Genomic DNA, 19,460 nt, shown 5'->3' with positions numbered 1-19,460 from the left:
AAAAACAATTTGTAAGGGAAAACTGCCTTACAAAAATAATGACAAGCCGCAGTCAAAAAAATGAAGGTGCAAAAAATCCCATTTATTATGGTCAACCACAAGAACTATTTACATCAAAGAAAAACTTTCAAAACATCAAAAAATGTAATATATTTTCTACACAGGAGGGTCAGCACAGCTCAGCAGTCCCCCAGCGACTACCCTAAGTGAGCAAAAAATCTCCCAATATATAGTCTAAGCTCCTCCCTCTGGAACAGACCATTCCAGGCCATTAAATAATACATAATACATTCAAATACATTGGACATCAAATACAGTGGACATCACTCAAATATTTCAGTCTTATTTCAACATGGTGATAAATATTCTACAGCAATATTTCAACCAATAAGCCCTGAAACAAAGAGGAACAAAAAAGAAACATTGGTTTGGCCCAATTATGTCCAACATGCCACACAGGCAAATAAAAGGGCAGCATTCACTGTCCTCGGGTCCTTTCACCAACCAGGAAGTACTGCGGGCGGTAAGAAAATATTGCATAACAAATGTACATAAACTGTAAGTGTTCATGACCACTATTTCTAGCTCTAACCCCAGTGTGTGCACCCACCAGGCTACAGCTAAAAGATAGCAGGCTACTCTTAACTGCACAGTTATGATTTTGTGATATAGGCAGGGTGATCTGCCACACTCTGGAAGAATGAGACAGCCTAATGGCTGTAGGAGCGAAGGATCTTCTGTATCTCTCCGTTCTGCAACGGAGAGAGAGGAGCCGTCCACTGCTGTTTTTGGTCCATAAAGGTTTTGTGTAGCAGATGGTATTTCAAGATGGATTCGAACATCTTGACCTCCACCACCTCCTCCAGTGTGTCCAACCTGGCTCCAACCACAGAACCAGCTCTTTAGACCAGTCTGTCCAACCGCCTTGTATCTCTGTGTGTGATGCTGCCTCCCCAGCAGAGTGCAGCATAAAACAACACACTACCACCACAGACTGATAAAACATCTGCAGCATCTTACTACAGATGTCAAGAGATCTGAGCTTCCTTAAGAAAAAGAGGCGGCTCTGCCCCTTTTTGTAGAGAGCGTCTGTGTTTAGGGACCAGTCCAACTGATTATCCAGGTATACACCTAGATACTTATAACTTGGCACCACCTCGATGTCCACCCCACGGGTATTCACTGGCTGAAGGGGGGGCTTGAACCTGTGGAAAAATCTATGATCATTTCCTTAGTATTTGAGGTGTTCAGTCGGAGATAGTTCTTGTGACTCCAGTCACTGAAGGCTTTTATCAGATCCCTATATTCAGATTCCTGTCTATTCCTAAAACATGCCACAATAGCAGTGTCATCCGAGTACTTCTGGATGTGGCAGGACTCAGAGTTGTATTTGAAGTCTGCTGTGTACAGTGTGAACAGGAATGGAGCCATCTCTGTGTTTTTGAGTATGTTGGGTTGGATGGTGTTGAATGCGAGTCAAAGAGAGGGAGGTAGAGGTGGAGGAGGAGAAGCAACACTGGAATTAGGTAAGGCAGCTGTATTGAATCTGTTGAAGAACAGGTTCACCCGTCACTGGCTGTCTTTTCTTGTTGTTGTAACCAGAGATGGTGTTGATTCCTCTCCACATTTCACAGATGTTACTGTTCTGTAGATTTCTCTCCAATTTCTTCTTGTATTCCACCTTTGCCATCTTTAGTCTCTTCTTCAACTTATATTGTACTTATTTGAGCCGTGCTTTGTCACCATCTCTAAAAGCTGCCTTCTTCTCATTGAGGATTGCCTTTAAATCACTAGTAATCCAAGGTTTGTTATTGTGGGAACAGCGTACAGTCCTTGTAGGTATGACAGTGTCTCTACAGAAGTTGAGGTAATCAGTAAAGCAGTCAACCTGTTTGTCAATATCCAAACTGTTCTCCTCTGTTTCCAGCAACACATTCCAGTCTGTACATTCAAAGCAGTCCTTTAGAGCCTCAGCAACCTCGTGTTTCCATTTCCTGACTGTGAGTTTAGTTGTACGCTGCCTCCACACACAAGGTTTGTAACAAGTCTCCAGAAGAACTAAGTTGTGGTTCGATCATCCTATTGGGGGCATGGCAGTAGCTCTGTAAGCTTGTTTGCCATTAGCATACAGCCGATCAAGGGTTTTATTTTCTCTGGTGGGAAAATTAATGAACTGTGTAAATCCAGTCAGGTGGGAGGCGAGGGAAACATGATTGAAGTCTCCTGATATTATCAAGAATGCTTCTGGGTGTTTAGTCTGTATCTTAGCAACGATGTCATGTAAAACTTCACATGGAACTTCAGCAGTCGCCTTGGGTGGAATGTACACAAGTATTGTTATGATATGACTGAACTCCCTTGGTACATAATATGGCAGACCTTGGCATTTGGTGGCCCACGGGCCACATCCGGCGCGTTGGCTGCCCTTGTCCGGCCCGCATGAGGTTACCCAGAAATTAGAAATCAAAACAACCGCAGTGCTTTTATTTTGAAGGTGGTTTACGTACCCACCTGCAAAGACTCGACTCTTTACTGTTAGTTCACGAGATTTATTTAAAACCGTAGCTCCATGAACATAAAATTAGATATTCCTTGGTCACCTTGTGAATCCAATGTAAGAGCTAAAAAACATTAGCATTAGCACTTGAGCAAACAAGCACTTTTACTATAGTTAAGACAACAAATACAGCCACTAATATTAGTCAGGCGGCTTAGCGGAAAAAAGGGGACACACCGGACAAAAGCACCAAATTTTTTTCACATGCTCTCTATGACCATAGGTTTCAATTTTTGGTAGGAGCCACTTCATCAAGATTCCGGAACGGATATGGCACCCATATAAAATCTATGAGAACCAGTATATCTTCCAAGCCACTTAAAAGATCAATCTTGGTGTCAAAAAATACATTTTCTGGGTCAAGGAATCATTTAAAGCTCTTGAGAATATCCCTAGATGATTATTTGATCAAATAGATATGATCATTTTGGCCATGTGTTTATGTAATTTCCAACTCACTTCCTAAGCAGTCGAAAATATATGAATATAGGTCATATACAGTGCATGTATTCTGAAAAATGGATAACGTGCATACATTTATTTGATGAAGCTTAACTTTAATTATCTATTACATTTGCAACTACAAAGATCTGTGCAATTCCATTGTGCCTTCCTGCATGAGCACCTTGCGCCACAGCCACTTGCACCTTTGCAACCACACTTGACAATTTCACTGCAGGCTTTTGAAGCGATTGGGAGAATGCTCCACACAGGAAGCCAGACATGGCTTTCTTCATCCAATGTCCATCCCCATCCTTCTGGACTGGGTGTCGGCTGCTGGGCCAGTTCAGATGTTGCCCAGATCCCAGACTGGTAGGCAACTCGCTTTACGTGCTGCAGCAGGGAATCCTGAGTTGGTGGAATGTGTTCCATTGCTTTGTTCTTCTGGCAGAACAACTCTCTCTGTGCTTCATTGATTGATTCCAAATCACTTGTATTGTCATTAAGGATGACTGTGTAATGCTCCAGAAGTTTGAAATGCTTTGAATCTATGTTCATAGGAGTGTGTGGATTAGCTGCCATGAAGTTGAAGGCCTGGGTGACCTCGGGGTAGGAATTCCAAGCCATCCATGCTGACTTTTTCCCCTTCCCGCAAAATGCTGAGGTTGTGTCACAGCCTGTGTAACAGTGGAAGACAGGAAGTGCTGTGGACTTGTCTTTGCCCAGAGAATGGCAGATGGTATTAATATGAAAATGTGTGTAGCTGTTGCCAGTGCCAAAAGTGACCCAGATGTCTGCAGCTGGATACTTGGTGAGCAGGTCATGGAACTTGCCGATGAGGATAATGACAACATCCGTATCCACAGTACGTACCAAGCAGGTAGTAGAGCTCCAGTGCATCAAGCAGGTGAATTAATATCCTGGTGTCAGCCTCTTCATGATTACATAGCAACATGGAATGACTGGTGTCTGTGCCAACCACTCTGACGACAAGAGACTGATTGTTGAAGTGGAACATCATACAATCATTTATGACATAACATATTGTTTTTATAAGGATAGATGGTCAGATCAACATATCTTTCACCTCAGAGAAGCAAAGTAAGTTGGTTTTTGTTGTTGTTGTTTATTTTATACACACAGTTTATCTATAGACTGTATAAATAGAGTTTAAAGTTTATCACGGGATCTTGCGGTCTCCCGTATGGTCAGGATTATCGTGTGATCTCGTTATCTCGCTTGTATACGGCCGGCTCGCTTAGCTGACGTGCTGCTGCTGTAACGCGCCCGGTGTGAATTGACAGACGCAGCAAAAACGCTGTGGAGACGTGCTGCTGCTGTAATGCGTCCGATGGAAATCCCCAGTTAGACCAACTTGCCCACTGGCCAGGCAGTAGAAGCAATCTTGCTGGAGAGCAGGTTAAAGAGCTCCTACTTGTTTATTGGGTCACGCAGGAAATCTGGCCAATTCCTTGGCAGCTTGCTTTGACCAGTCACCTTCCGTCGTATCCCTTTGCCTTGCTTCTCCCTTGTTGACTCTTTTATGCTGCTAGTGATGTAAGTATCCCAGACCACGTCAACTCTTTCAGAGGTCTCCAAGTGTGTCATGATGTGGGGAACAAAGACACAACTGGCATATTCATCAAATGTGGTAATGTTGGTAGTGGACAGGAAGTGCACCACAGCTGCTCTGTCAAGTACTTTGACATCAAAAGTACCTGGAGGTTCCTGTTGTGTCTTCTGTGTCAGAACAGTTAGTAAATCTGACTTCTTTCCCAGTCGTAGTTTCCCTCTGTCAGATAGAGAGGGACGGTATGGATGGTTTTCATGCTTAAAGAAGGTGCTCATGTCCCCGTCTCTGTGTTGCATGACTATACATGAATGGGAGAAGAGTCTTGGGTGTTGGGCATCTGAAGAGAGGCAGTGAGTTATTTTTGATGGGCTCATGAATTGAATGTGTGCGGTCCCTGACCACTGTCATGTGGTACTTGTAGCCTGGTCTATTGGTATGCTTGAGAATCTGTTTCTAGTCTTGGGAACAACCCAATGACCATGTTCTTCAAATTTCTCTTGAATGGATGTGGGCAAGCATTCCATGTCGCGGATGTGGACTGAAATCCATCTGGCATAGTCTGGTGATCAAGAGCAAAGAACCATGGGACGAGAGCTTTCAGTGACTCCACATAGAGGGGGAAATCCTGTTCTCTGTGGGCACGCATAAATATTAGACCCAGAATTTCCATGTTGAGGATGGTATCCCAGTACTGGAATGTTGGACTCTTGGTGATCATATCTTGTCTCCAGGCTTCTTTGCTCTTTTCATCATGTGGTCCCTCAGTCACCATGTCTAAGAAGGCTTCCTGCTGCAGCTTTGCCAATGCCAGAGCACTCACTTGGTGGGCATGTCTTGTCCTTGGGGATACCGAGATCGAGCAGGCGGTTTTCATAAAGTTCACGCAGGGATGAAAACGTGAAGTAAAATTGACCCCCTTCCACACAATTTTCCACATGAGTGATGAGCTCCGCAAAGGCTCTGGCTTGGATCTGCTTCTCTTGTTTCTGACTGTCAGAGGAGTCTTGGAGTTGCCTTGTTAGCGAACAATGTCGATTTCGGATCCCAGTCAAGCAATCCATGTGATATTTTGCTCTTTGTGCAATGAGATCACCACCCGAAATTCTGATCAGCAATTCAGTTTCTTGCAGGTCTGTGGCCATAACCCTGACATTGTCATCTGCCTCAAGAGTCATAAACATGTGAAGATGTCCATCAGACTTTTTGCAAAATAAACATGTGCTCTTGTCCAGGGGCTTGCATTGTCGAGGTTGTTTCCTATCTGCAGCACAGGTCTCTGAAGATTGAGCTCTGGCCCTTTTCTGTGCTCTTTTCAGTTTGTTTAGATTGAATTTTGTGTAACAAGATTTATGCCACTGTGCGCGATGCCTGACCAACTGGTCCACATTAATGTATTCTTCAAAAGCAACTGGTGCTGGCAGTTTGTTCAGCTCCCTGAAAGCATTCACATTATCCAGGAAGGATTTGTATGGATCAAATAGGTCTCTACGTCCCCCTGCATTTAAAGGGCATCGAAGTGCTTCAGTGGTAGGCTGTTGGCATACAATACACAACGTCCAATCCATTATGTGCATGAGTCTTCAGTCAAAGGCTGTAGCTGCTGCAACATACAAGAAGTATATTATAGTATGTATAATTTAAACTAACAGGATTTAATTCATTTATTAGTTGTTGAAGTTGTTACCTGATCATCAATATTAAAGAATGTCCCTGTCTGGCCAGTTTCAGTATCCCTGTAACTGTTTCTCTGTGTAGCCTGCATTATGACCAGAGAAACATTTTACCAGAAATACATAATTACTATTATACTATTATATATACTATTATATATATGACAGAAGAAAATAAACTTTAACAAACCTTGTTCTCCTGTCAGCCAGCCACTATAGAAGGCTTTTTCATACTTTATATCAACTTTATATGAAATACGACGCACTCATTTACCGTTTGTTTTTAATTTTTACCGTTCTACCTGTTATTTCCTGTGACTACCTTTCAAAATAAAAGCACCCGTTTCACATTGGACGGCACCTTTTCAAAATAAAAGCATCACAACATTGTAAAACACCTAGAAAATTTACAAACATGAAAAAACAAGCTATATAATACAAATACACCAATAGGAACCTTGCTAAAGGTCATTTACAGTTGTGTTTAAAATAAATGGGAAAGTGATATAGTGATTGGAGTATTTACTATTTTTTACTGCTGTATTTGTTTTACTCTACATTAACAGTCTTATCATAACATGTATTCTTAAAAGTAGCAGCTCAAAACCAGATAATTTACTGTATTTTATAAAGCGATTAAATTAATATTAAGCAGAATTTAGTTCAGAGTTTTGGTCTGGCCCCTGCAACCTTTGTGGTATTGGTCATGTGGCCCCTTGGGAATATTAATTGCCCAACCCTGTAATATGGTCTCATACTAACTGCCAATAATTCAATGTCTGGACAGCACATCTTCTCCTTGACAGTAACATATGTAGGACTGCACCATCTCTGGTTCACAAATAAATCCAAGCCCCCACCTTTTTTCTTGCCACTAGCTTTAGCACCTCTGTCTGATCTTATGAGAGTGAAGCCATGTAGATCCACATTGGAGTCTGAGATGTTTTGATTCAACTACGTTTCAGTAAAACACAAGAGACTACACTCACGGTATACTTTCTGAGTCTTCACCAATATCTCCAGTTCATCAGTCTTGTTGGGCAGAGAGTTGACATTCCCCATGATGACTGACGGCAGAAAAGGCTTATATCTCCATTTCCGAGCCTTAACTTTTGCACCAGCACGGCAACCACGAAAACATCTCTTCAACTCAGCTGGAATAGGGTGATGGTGTCCTCCAGATGTGCTCCGTTTCAATGAGAAAAGCTCATCTCTTGAATAAACTCTTCTCTCCACAGAAGTATCCATCAAAAAATATTATAAAAATACATAAAAACTAAGCAAATTTGAGCAAAATCAGAGAGCTACCAAACTATGCTGCTCCTCCATGAAGCACATTCCGGAAATTTATATATAGCACTCTTCTAGTCTTTGCGACCACTCAAAGCACTTTATACTACATGGGTATAATCAGGTATAATAAGGGCTACAGATTCACTTAATATGAATGCATGGGAGTTTTAAGCTTAGATTAACAGTATTGCTATAAAAAAAGATAACCAGGTCTCTCTGCACCTTAGTCAGAGTATATGCTCAAGTTTTACTGTAGACATCCTTTATTTGTACATTTTCGTAGACCCTCACCAATTCACCTCCCATGGCAAGGGGTTATAAGATGTCTAGGGGTATGCTATGATGAGCCTGTGATAACATTTAAATTGAGTAGGTGGGCTTCATTTGGTTTTGGTTTTATACTGGTTTAGAAACATGTGACTCAGTGATCAACAACTAACATGCTGCCACGTCTGCACAGTCCTGCTTTTCCCATTTTCCCCCCATTTCTCACAGCCAAACTCACCTCCCCAGTTACCCCCAGACTTTCCCAGAAAACCCAATCACCTGACTGTCATTAACCTGCACACCTGTTTCCACTTCTAATCATCAGCCCTGCAGTATATAACCTGCCCATTTCCTACCAATCCCTGCTAGATTGTCATCGTGGCTTTTGCTTTCCAACCACGTGAGCCTGATTCTGATTTTTTTGTTCCCACATATCCCTCTTGAAACTACCATCCTGTTAATGACTTGTAACGCCTATTTTTGACCATTACCAACATCCTGCCTGCTTACCAACTGTGTACTTATGGAGCAACTCCATATTAGAACAGCCCTCTCATTGATATATTACTTAACATCCATGCCAACACAAAGTATGCACAGAAATATATGGGCAGTGACGGTTACATTGCGTGTAATGTACGTATCTGTATTTGTATGCAAAGTGAGCATAAGTGAGGCCTGATAGGACATTTTTGTCTAAGCTAAATAAAATTAAAAAAAATCTTAATCAGTCAATGAACAAATAAGTGATGCATGATGAAATCCAAAGCCCTCATTCCCTATGTGCATAAAACATTATGACAGCAGAAAGCATTGCCTGGAAATGTTTTAATTAAGAAATAAACATTTAAAAATAATTCTTCCATAGAAAAAAACTAAACCTATAAACAGCAACAAGCCTGACTGAACAGCACAACATGTATCTCTAGACTAGACCGGACTGAATAGGGTGGAAGGCACTGAGGATACAAATTTCTGCATTTCATCAGATTTGGATTCTTCAACCCAAATTACTGAGAAAACAGGGAAATATAACATGTTTTATTCATTTCATTGTGTGTCCCAACTGTAAACCCAGATTACTCCAAACCCAGATACATACAATAGTGATAAAGCAGACAGAGATAAAGGCAATGTACAAGCCGAACAGCAGACGGTCAACAACTATCCCGATCATTTCCCATTCCTGCTCGGTTTTGCTTCCCTGGAAGTGTTTGTCCATCTGGCCGTGGATAGCTGCGAGATCTCTGCTCAGATTCCTCAGTTCATCAAGGACCGGGTCCAGAGGGGTCTTTTCTGGAGGTATATTACTAGAAATGTTCTCCAGATCTTTCGAAGGGATGATGCTTACTGGATATGTAGAAAAAATATCATATATAGAGCTATAAATATTAATTAATCAACAACTCTTAAGACATCCTGTATGAAAATGTAGAAATAAAATTAAGCAATTTTTTGTTTGCTAAGCTACAATTACAGAATCGTTGTTCGTGGCAAAAGAAGTAGCAGCAACGTTAGTGACCAAAAAAAAAATCTATAAATATAATGATGAAGGTATTATACCTCTTGAAGGCTGCTGAAGGCAGACTGTGATGCGGTTGCTCTTCTTTATTGGAGGAAGACAAACGATAACAGCTAGATATCGTAGCACGAGCACTCTGAGCCAGTGAGGCACAGGACTGTACTGGCTGGAGCTGAACTGGATATTAGTGATAAACACTGTCTCCAACAGGCTGGCCACCATCAGAGCGAAACTGATGGAGAAGAAGACGTCTGTGCGATTAAACAAAAAGATTAAATATTAAAGAGACACTTTTTATTCAAACTTCATTCATCAAGACAGAGCAGGAGAACCATCATAGGACAGGTTATTAATTAGGCAACGATGGCATCTGTTTCATTTGTATTTTAATTTACTTTTATGACAGGTGTCACTCACTCATTAGAGGTGTTGACCCTCCAGTGACAGGCAGCAGATCGTTCATGATGAGCAGGAAGACGGTGTAGCCCAGGATGAGGGTCATTTTGAATGCAGAACGGTCCACACTGTGGGGAGGCAGCAGGAAGCTGAAGAGGTCCAATGTGATGAGGAAGCAGCTGGGGATCAGCAGGTTCACCACATAGAGGATTGGCCTACGTCTCAAAATTATCTTGGGATGACAAACAAGAACAAAGCCTCAAGTTTTTAGGCAGAATTGATGATATAGTATATTATATCTTTGATAAAAGATTTTACCCACAAGGCTGACCTGCTTCACTAGCTCCATCACTGCTTTTCACTCATCCAAACAAGCCGTTTGGTAGCCACAAGCTAACATTAGCTTACATTAAAGTTGTGTTAATCACAAAATACTAAACTCTGCATGCTGTTAGTATGAATTACTTCCTCTTGCTAAACACATGTAGGTTTCAAAATAAGAGCACATGGCTGTGTTAACAGAACCCACCACAGAATTTACAAGAAGCCTGTCGAATAAGATGCCTTAAATAAAACGTACAAGAACCGTTATTTTCCTTTACAACAATTCATTTAAATATGCAATGATTACGATCAGTGCACCACCAATTTTCGGCTTTTGTGGGGAAAAAAATCCCCCCTAGCCAGCTAGTTTCCCACACTGGCTGGCTACTCCATGTCCTAGTAGAAACCCTAGTTAACAGCAATTAAAAATGTCACAGTAGGATAACAATTAAGAATCTATTTAACAGTATTTCCCCAACGAGAAAAATGTTATGTGGGGTGTTTGCTTGGTGTTATTCCCCCAACTATCACATGTAACTTGCACCATTTTCAACACTATGTGATGATCGCAACACATTAACATGTGAAGGCCACTGTTAAACATAATGAATGCTCTTTTAAACACATTTTAATGTTGTGAAAGTTCGATTTAGGCTTTGCTTAAGGTAAGGTACCCAAATCACCCCCAAAAATGAAAGGGTTAGGCCTAAAGAACACTATTTCCGGACATAACTTCAGACCATGTAACTCCACCAGCCCGATAGCCGCTACAAGGATTTTAACATTACATTATTTGTCAGCGAATAAAATCTAGAAGCAACACCTCAAAGAATGAAAAGTGATTTTAGATAGATCAACTGGTATTCATCATATGAAGAATAAGAATAAAATAAAACTGCTTACATAGTATGTGACATCAGAGTAGCTTCCTTCTTGTAACATCACGGTAGTAGAACCTGCTTTAATATCCACTAGCTCCCACTCCCCTTTGGTCTGTAGGACTTGCTTGGACTCCTCCAGGACCTCCTCCACTGTGGTGCGTGGAAACATTCTTATGTCTCCAACTGGAATAACATTTAAGGAAAGATTGCCCATATTAGATGCCCAGTCTGTGTGGAGTGTTGCTTGTGGTGCAACTAAATACAGTGAAGTTGCCAGCATAAAAGTTGAGTTCATGGGTGTTCAGGCCCTAAGATATTTACGTGAATATATGTAATCCAACTTACAAGTGACATCTATTCAGTGCATTCTACTCCAAGCACAAATCTGCCATAATTATAATGACGCTGAATGTGCGGTGGACATACAGTTCAGAGACCATATTATATTTGGAAGTTGGAAGCAGACTTACCAAAGTGTAGATATGAGTTAAAGGTCAGGGTGCAATTTTGGACATCGAAGGGGAAAGTGTAGATCACTAATCTGCAGGTGCTGACCACTCTGACCGGCTTATCATCATATACATGACCAGTGTTGTACAAGTAGACATAGGGAGTGCGGGGAGATACATCCTCATCCATGCTGTAATAGAACAGTATAAAAAAACAGCTGTGAGCTGACTCTTTTTCAAGGTTGTCTGTAACAAAAAAAAAAAAAACATCAAGTGTTTATTGTTCTAATTGTTTTTTCTAAAATTGTGGGTGTATGATCAAAAGAATCATGAAAATTGAACCAGTATGACTAAACCAGCACAACAGTGATGAAGGCAAAGAGATAGAGATTCTGTCAGATAAGAGTTCTATTAATGGTGTGATTTAATTTGTTTTGTAATGAATGAACAAGATTACAGACTATGTCATCCTTATTACTTACAACTCTGTGATTTGGACGTCTGGGACCCAAAGCTTTTCTCGAGGGATAGAGACTCTTGAAGTTCCACATTCCTCCTCATCCCAGCTCAGTCCCGCTATATCCCACTCCTACAATAAACAGAGCATCTACATGTGATGTACAAATTTCACGTCCCAAAGGCACTGTGAGTAAAGCTGCAGCCAACATTTGCTCATTTTGTTTCTCTAATAACTTAACATTTAAACATCTGATTATTAAAATCCTCAATTTAACTTAAATATTTTTATTTATGTACACTTGGGGAGTACACTTTCTGTGTCACATGCAGGCTTATTAGAATATGCTGCCCTCTGAGTCTTTCCACCCACGACTTGACAGCTTCCTTTAGGTTTGCCATATTTTTCTTGCAATCCAACAAAGCAGATGATCCGATCAAAGGGTGAATGCCGCTATATTTAGACAGCTATATTTGACAAAAAGGATGTATTTTTTAAACCTTTGAGCATGTGAAACATTTTCTCGTGTAAACCCAAAATACACATATGAACCAGAGAATGACCATAATATGTTCCCGTTAAAAAAACAATTTTGTAATGAATTCATGTTTTGTCAGTTTTCTGGAAACTTACCAGGACTTGCCATATGAATATTGTCAAGGATTGGGCTTTTTCATTCTAGGAATGAGACATATTTATGATGATTAATTACAAATAAAATGTATTAACAGTATACTTAGTTGTTTTAGTTCAGATATCAATTGTCATAGGCTTATCGCAGGGGCAGCAGGCTAAGCAAAGCATTCCAGACATCCCTCACCCCAGCCACAACGTCCAGCTCGTCCTGGGCAACTCTGAGGCATTGCCAAGCCAGGCGAGAGATATGATCCCTCCAGCGTGTTTTGGGTCTTGCCCAGGGCTTTCTACCAGGTGAGTGTACCCCGAACCACCTCAGCTGGCTCCATTTGACACGAAGGAGCAGCGACTCTACTCCTGAGCTCCTCCGCCTATCTCTAAGGCTGAGCCCTGGCACCCTGCGGAGTAAACTCATTTCAGCCACTCATGTCCATAGGTGAGGGTTGGAACGTAGACTGGTCTGGTAAATGGTACAACCATCACATCACTCCTGACGCCGCACCAAACTGTCCGTCCATCTCATGCTCTATTTTCCTCACTCATGAAAAAGACCCAGAGATTTCACCTCCATTAGGAGCAGTACCTCTCTCTCCACCCAGAGGGGCCAGTTCACCGTTTTCCGTTAGTGAACCATGGCACCATACTTTGAGGTGCTGATTAGTCTCGGCCTAACAAGCCAAAAGATTCACATCATCTGCAAACAGCAGAGATGCATTTCTGAGGATACTAAACTGAAACCCTTCCTCTTCCCGGCTGCTCCTTGAGATCCTGGCCATTAATACCACAAACAGACTCAGAGACAAGGGACAGCCCTGACGGAGGCCAACTACACTGAGAAGGTGTTTGACGCTGTGCCGAGCATACTGACACAGCTCTCACTTTGGTCATAGGGACCGGTTGGCTTGTAGCAACTAGCCTGGTACCCCACACTACCGCAGTACCCCCCACAGGACCACCTGAAGGACACGGTTGTAAGCCTTCTCCAAGTCCACAAAACACATGTAGTCTGGATTAGCAGTCTCCCTAGGATAAAGAGCTGGTCCAATGTTCCGCAGCCAGGACAGAATCCGCATTGTTCTACCTGAATCACAGTTTCGACAACTGGCTGGAGCCGCCTTTCCATCACCCTCCAGGGGTCAGCACACCCAGAAACCCGCCTTTGCCTGCTGCCCGCTCACAATGCACCTGACCCTTTTCCTAGTCCTGTGCAACTCACCACTCCTAAAATGCCCACCACAGTCATTTTAAGGGTTATGTTCAGGGGTTCTGAAAAGCTTTTGACAGGTCGCAGTAGTTTTCGAGGAAATAATTCCTTCTCGAAGGCATCAAACAAGGCTTCAGGAGTCGGGCTGGTGCAGTTCAATGCTGCAAAAACACCTGCATTCAAGAAGAGAAAAAACAAATCTGAAGTGAAGTGAGATATACCAAATAAATGTTTTTTTTATTATTCACATTTTCTTAATGGCATAACATTTTTTTATGCATAACAGGATCACCTTAGCATGATAGGACTTCAACAAATTGCTACATGTCAGCTACAAGGTACAAAGCATTTTCAACACATCCACTCATTCTGTGGCTTGCTCTGTTTACTCGACATTTACTAACTCTCCTTGTTATTACGGATCTCTACTTCCTACTGCCTTCCCGTAACACATTCTCCGCCTACATTCTCACTTGATTCCTGTTTTCCTAATCAGCCTTACAGTATCTACCAGCCCACCTCCACCTTCTGTCCTCTATCAGATTGTCTCATCTGCATTCGCCATAGCTTTTCAACATTAACTGCCTCTTACCCGATCTGGTAAAGTTCACCTGTCTCAACTGATTACCTTATTTTGACCATTAAATACCGATCAATAAGGACTTTTATCTTACATTAGGTAGGTCTCCATTCACCTGATGTTATGCACATTTTCAATGTGAGCATAAAATAAACCCTGAGTGGAATCAATGTTATTTCAAAAACGTTTTTTCACTAGGGCAAGGTGGCAAAATTGTTGTATTGATTCAATCAAAACGCACCAAAGCTCAATGGAAACAGATATCAACACTTCAACACTGCCATTTATACTTGGATGGAGGCATTCTGTTATATTCTGAAAATATGATGGTTCTAAACACTAACTCTTTCTTCTCATTTTTGGTCATAAGTGATGGATCCCTTAACTTGTAATATTACTACTTCCAAGAATTCTTTATTTACAGCATGATGTTCATATTGTAAATAATGGTCCCATTTAGAGATAAAATAGTATGAATAGTAATAAATAGCTTGTGACTGACATGTCGTGTCATCTGGTTTGTGTATTGCATTGCCCTAATGCATGAAAGCACATTACACCTCTATACCTACATACAGCATCATAGAGCTGTTTACTGTTCTTGACATATGTTGTGCTTCTCTCAGCTTTTCTAACTACAGTAACTTATTGGTGTCTGGTTTGTGGAAATGTATTCTGCTAAAAGCTACACATCCCATAGATTTTTAGTCTGTTTGGTAAGATTTTGGTTTAAGATTTTAATAAAATTTCTTAATATTTTAAACTGATTGCAAATGCTTTTTCATAGTTCTTAAAGATCTCATGACGATCTCATGATTCCACATAATGTTATAAAACTCATATCCATACACTTAATGTTTAAATGCAAAGCAACTATCATCATATTATAAAACTCTACTATCATGGATTTATTTTTTATTTTTATACAGTGGCTTTTCTATAACATATAAATATAAAGTGAAAAAAAATCAAACATTTGACTGAATTTGAATTCATGTGCTGTGTAGCTAAGCTTGTTCTTTTGTTTGTATTTTTTATTTTTTACAAATTATCTTGAAAGTTTCTTATAGCACTTCCATGAGAATATAAGCTCGCTGACTATCTTACACTATCTTACCTTTTAACGTGTCATCTTTCTATTTTATTTGCTAATTTGGTAGATGGTCAATATTCTTTCTCTCTTACCATGAAGCAGTGATAAGCAGATGAAGATGAGCCCAGCTTTCTTTACTCCTGTCATCTTGTCTGTGTCAGCCACTCTCATAACTCGTCCTATAGATTTTAAACCAAAATGTCAACAGCCTGAAGTACATATAATGTCTTGTTTCTGATTGGCTCAACTCACAGCTCTCCCTTCTGAATTATTTGCATGGCTGTGTTATGTGCCAGTAAAACAGAGTTGCACATTTTCAGTAAAACTGCCTTAACCGGGATGTCTTTTGTCAGTTTAAATTTGTTTACTCGTAGCATACACCAGATTAGACCTTAATCACTCTTACAAGACTTACCGTCAAGACCCAGTCACCTGACTCTGTCATTCGGTTCACACTTGTTTTCACTTCCAATCATCAGCCCTGCAGTATATAACCTGTGGCTTTTGCCTTTGGTTTCCAAACACTTGACCCAGATTCTGCATTTTTTTCACAAGCATAAATGACAAATTTCTACTCCTGAAGCTAAAGGGCGGCAGATTAATTTTCAGGGGCCTCCAGGGCAAAAAATGAACAGCTGGGCCCCTTTAACCTGTATTCCTCACATGTTCTGTACAGTGTGGAAAGTTTTTTTGTTTTGAGGAGCTTTTACTTTTACTTTTATTACATTTTAGGCTGCATTTTAGTGATAATGCCTATGTGCTTTTACTTGATTTATATTTAGAATTCAGCACGTTTACTTATAATGGAGCACTACGCTGCATTATTTCAACCTTTTAGTGTCTGAGTGCTTCCTCCACCACTACACTGCATATTATGTTACACATTTTGCTAGAAACTGGACCAAATTTCATTGAATAAATTAAATGCAGAGTTTTGTGTGTTTTTTATGGTCCTCTCTTACATTATTTATCATGTAGTTTATTAATTTCCACTTTAATATACTGAGATATATAATATATTCTGCCGTAACTTGTCTTGAAAAACTTTAAATTTTAATTAATTTTAATCATTTTTCATTATAATATTTTGCCTTCATATGAATTGCATGATGTGCATGTAATTTTTTTCTCAATTTTTAGACATATTATAACAAGATGCTTTCTTGATATTTTGGGACAAACAATACTATTACCATGATCAATGTGCTATTCTACAGCGATTCTTGCCAGTTTTGGACAAACTACACTATGACCGATTTCAGACTTTTTTTTTTTACATACTATACTATTTTTCCCCGTATGTGGATATATTGTAAAATGGTGTTTTCAAGATTTAAGATTATTTTTTGTCATTGTACAATGTGCAACGAAATTCAGTTTGGTATTTTTTCAGTAAAAAGGCATAAAAAAAGACTTACGACCGTAAATAGAACCAACAGACAAAGAACATTCAGTTAAAAACAAGATATGGAAAAAATAGGTGAAAGGTCTGTGACCCTGGTGGGTGGGATCTGTTACCAAGTCCAGGTCTGGGAGTGGTCGTCCCACAATCCTCTGTGCTGTTCTTACCACCCGGGCCAAGTCCTTCCTGTCTTCCTGGCTGTACACTTGGCATACCATACCGTTCCACTGGGACAGAGGAGGCTTTTAATGGTGCTCCTGCAGGGTTGCCGTGGGGTTTTAAAAGGTATTAAAAGGTAATAAATAGGGCCGGGACATTAACACGTTAATTAAGATTAATTAATTACACAAAAATGAATGTGTTAAAAAAATTGACGCATTTTAATCACACTTATTTTTGCACCGCGGAACGTTTCTCACTGGATGAGTTTCAGGCGGACCAATTATACTGGAGCACCAACTAGCGTTCATGAGTTCAGACAACAACAAACCACAGTGAACATGAAGGAAGAAGCTGATGAGACGCTTTGGTTGGCCCCGTGGATGATGGGACATTTTGTTACAAAAAACCAACGGATGGAAGCGTCGATAAGAGCATGGTTGTGTTGCTATGCAACAAGGAATTCACATATCACCGCAGCACATCGAGCCTCAAGTATCACCTCAATGTAAAACATATAGCAGCTAGCGGCTAGTGTGGTACACTTGCTACACTTAATGGCAAAAATTGCACTGGTCTGTTGGACTTGAAAAAAAATAAACAATATTTTTGTTGCTTAAGCTTATGTATTCAGTCATTATTCAATGGTATAAAAACCCATGTGAAAAAATTACTTCTCACTGTTCTCAGGTCAAATATTTAAATGCGATTAATTTAGATTAATTAATTACAAAGCCTCTAATTAATTAGATTCATTTTTTAATCAAGTTCCGGCCCTAGTAATAAATAAAATGAGCCAAGAATAAGGCCATTAAAAAGTAATAAAGGTTATCTGACAAGGTATTAAATTTTCCGCCGCTAAGTGCCAGCAGCAGCACCAACCAAAAGTCTGCAATGGGAGCAAAATCTGCGCAGCATCAACATTGCGAGCTGAGGTTCCAGAGATTCCGCTATACACGCTACTATATTATGCCCGCCGCTACTTCAGAATAGGGGATTGTTTTATTTTTTTTAACTGCCAGAAACTGTAGTAAGCGCTGTTGTGGTTGTCATGACATCTCAAGTGTTTGGTGTCCTGAGTGAGGTTAGACTGCCTGTTAGAGCCGATGGCTGCTAACAATACTGGAAGAGAGCAAAGCACACTGTGGCCAGTCAGCCTCCACTTGTTTTCTGTGAGCATGTATTTACAAAGCGTTATGGTAAGAACGTGTTAGACCCGCCTTTAAAATAAAAGCAAACACATGTATTTTTCAAAATAAGATCACGTGGATGCGTTAGCAGAGTCCATCACAGAATTTACAAGAAGACTCAAAATATGACACCTTGAATAAATTAACAATAATTCTTTAAAATGTGCAACGATTAAGATGCAATAGTTGCGTTAAAATGTGTGAATGGGACCAAATTTAGGCTTTAAGGCCAAAAAAATTATACAGGGAAGTATGCCCCCAGACCCCCCTACTTTGTTCAGGTACCCCCATCATAGTCTCAGAAAATCCTGTGGTTCTAAAGCTTATTTTGGAGTAAAGTGTCATATTTTATACTTTCTAATTTGGTGATTGATATTTACATGCCACACCATCCAGGGGACAAATAACCCTTTACCCCCACTGCTGAAAATCCTGTTCTGTGGTTACAGTTGTAATAAGTTGCAAGTTACATATTTCAATCATGATGACATTTGTTACTGCTTTACTCATCACTTTACTTTTGACTTTTTACACAAGTCCTTTCTGGTTTTAACTTTTTTAAAGCTTCGTCATTTTGTGCCCCTTCATTGAGAAAGAATGATAGAGTGTAGCGGTGTTTTTTTTGCTTGTTAGGGTTGAATAGCAAGTAATTGTGTATAGGTTAGTGCTGCTATTAAAGCAAAAAGTATCAAATAACTGCATTATTACTCTTGCTTAGAAAAAAAAATACAGTAATCAGTTACTTTATTAATGACCCCCAACACTGCAGTTACCAAGGTTGCCGCTTCAGTTGCATGATCAATGTCGTGTTGGAATTAAAACATTTTGTGAAGGTATTTAAAGGTATTAAATTCAAATTAAGTATACTCTGTAATAGCAAAATTTAATACTGCATATTTTATTACAAAGGAAGAACTTCCTTTCACAAAATTTAAGGGGCATATTGAACTCTTAAGGATGTAAAATGTAATTTATTTCATTTTTATTTGTGACCTTAAAATAAATTAAATATTTGTAATTTTCTTAAAGTAGTTGTTTATTCATTACCAAAGCATTTATTAACAGGTCATATCATTAATATGAATAATTGCGTTGCAGGCGATTTAAGGTGTGCCCCTTAATTTTCTGCTTGTTCCCCTAAAAATTTCAAGTTAGGAGCACCAGTGCTTCTAGTAAAATGAGTTAGTCTGGAAAAAAAACTGTTTTTGTATGCAAAGAAAGCATAAGGCCCTAAGACCAAATAGGACATTTCTGTCTAAGCTGAATTAAAAAAAATGTTCCTATTCAGTCAATTAACAAATAAGTGATGCATGACAAAATCCAAAGCCCTTATTCCCTATGTGCATAAAATATTAATACAGCAGAG

At 39.9% G+C, this 19,460-nt stretch overlaps 1 protein-coding gene across 1 annotated transcript; it reads right to left on the bottom strand.

Annotated features, from left to right (window-relative positions):
• Positions 1-8,734: 8,734 nt before the first annotated feature.
• LOC131978161 (5-hydroxytryptamine receptor 3A-like) lies at positions 8,735-15,490 on the bottom strand. Its single transcript, XM_059341688.1, has 9 exons — positions 15,436-15,490; positions 13,683-13,843; positions 12,464-12,508; positions 11,856-11,962; positions 11,395-11,564; positions 10,947-11,107; positions 9,741-9,951; positions 9,365-9,574; positions 8,735-9,151 (listed from the first exon to the last, which is right to left on the bottom strand). The coding sequence occupies exons 1-9, from the start codon at positions 15,488-15,490 to the stop codon at positions 8,847-8,849; spliced, it is 1,425 nt and encodes a 474-aa protein (XP_059197671.1). The 3' UTR covers positions 8,735-8,846.
• Between the last annotated feature and the right edge of the window lie 3,970 nt (positions 15,491-19,460).

Source organism: Centropristis striata, chromosome 9 (genome assembly GCF_030273125.1).
Source record: "Centropristis striata isolate RG_2023a ecotype Rhode Island chromosome 9, C.striata_1.0, whole genome shotgun sequence".
Taxonomy (NCBI): Eukaryota; Metazoa; Chordata; class Actinopteri; order Perciformes; family Serranidae; genus Centropristis; species Centropristis striata.
The sequence above is the reverse complement of the archived record's forward strand: the minus strand, read 5'-3'. Positions and strand labels throughout refer to the sequence as shown.

Excerpts from the sequence above, each read along its gene's own strand:
- LOC131978161 (XM_059341688.1), bottom strand. The coding sequence starts at position 15,490 with ATGACAGGAGTAAAGAAAGCTGGGCTCATCTTCATCTGCTTATCACTG. Across the intron at positions 12,509-13,682 it reads TGGTGGGCATTTTAGGAGTG|AATGAAAAAGCCCAATCCTT; the intron begins GTGAGTTGCACA and ends TCTCATTCCTAG. Across the intron at positions 9,152-9,364 it reads CCTTCAGCAGCCTTCAAGAG|TAAGCATCATCCCTTCGAAA; the intron begins GTATAATACCTT and ends CTACATATCCAG.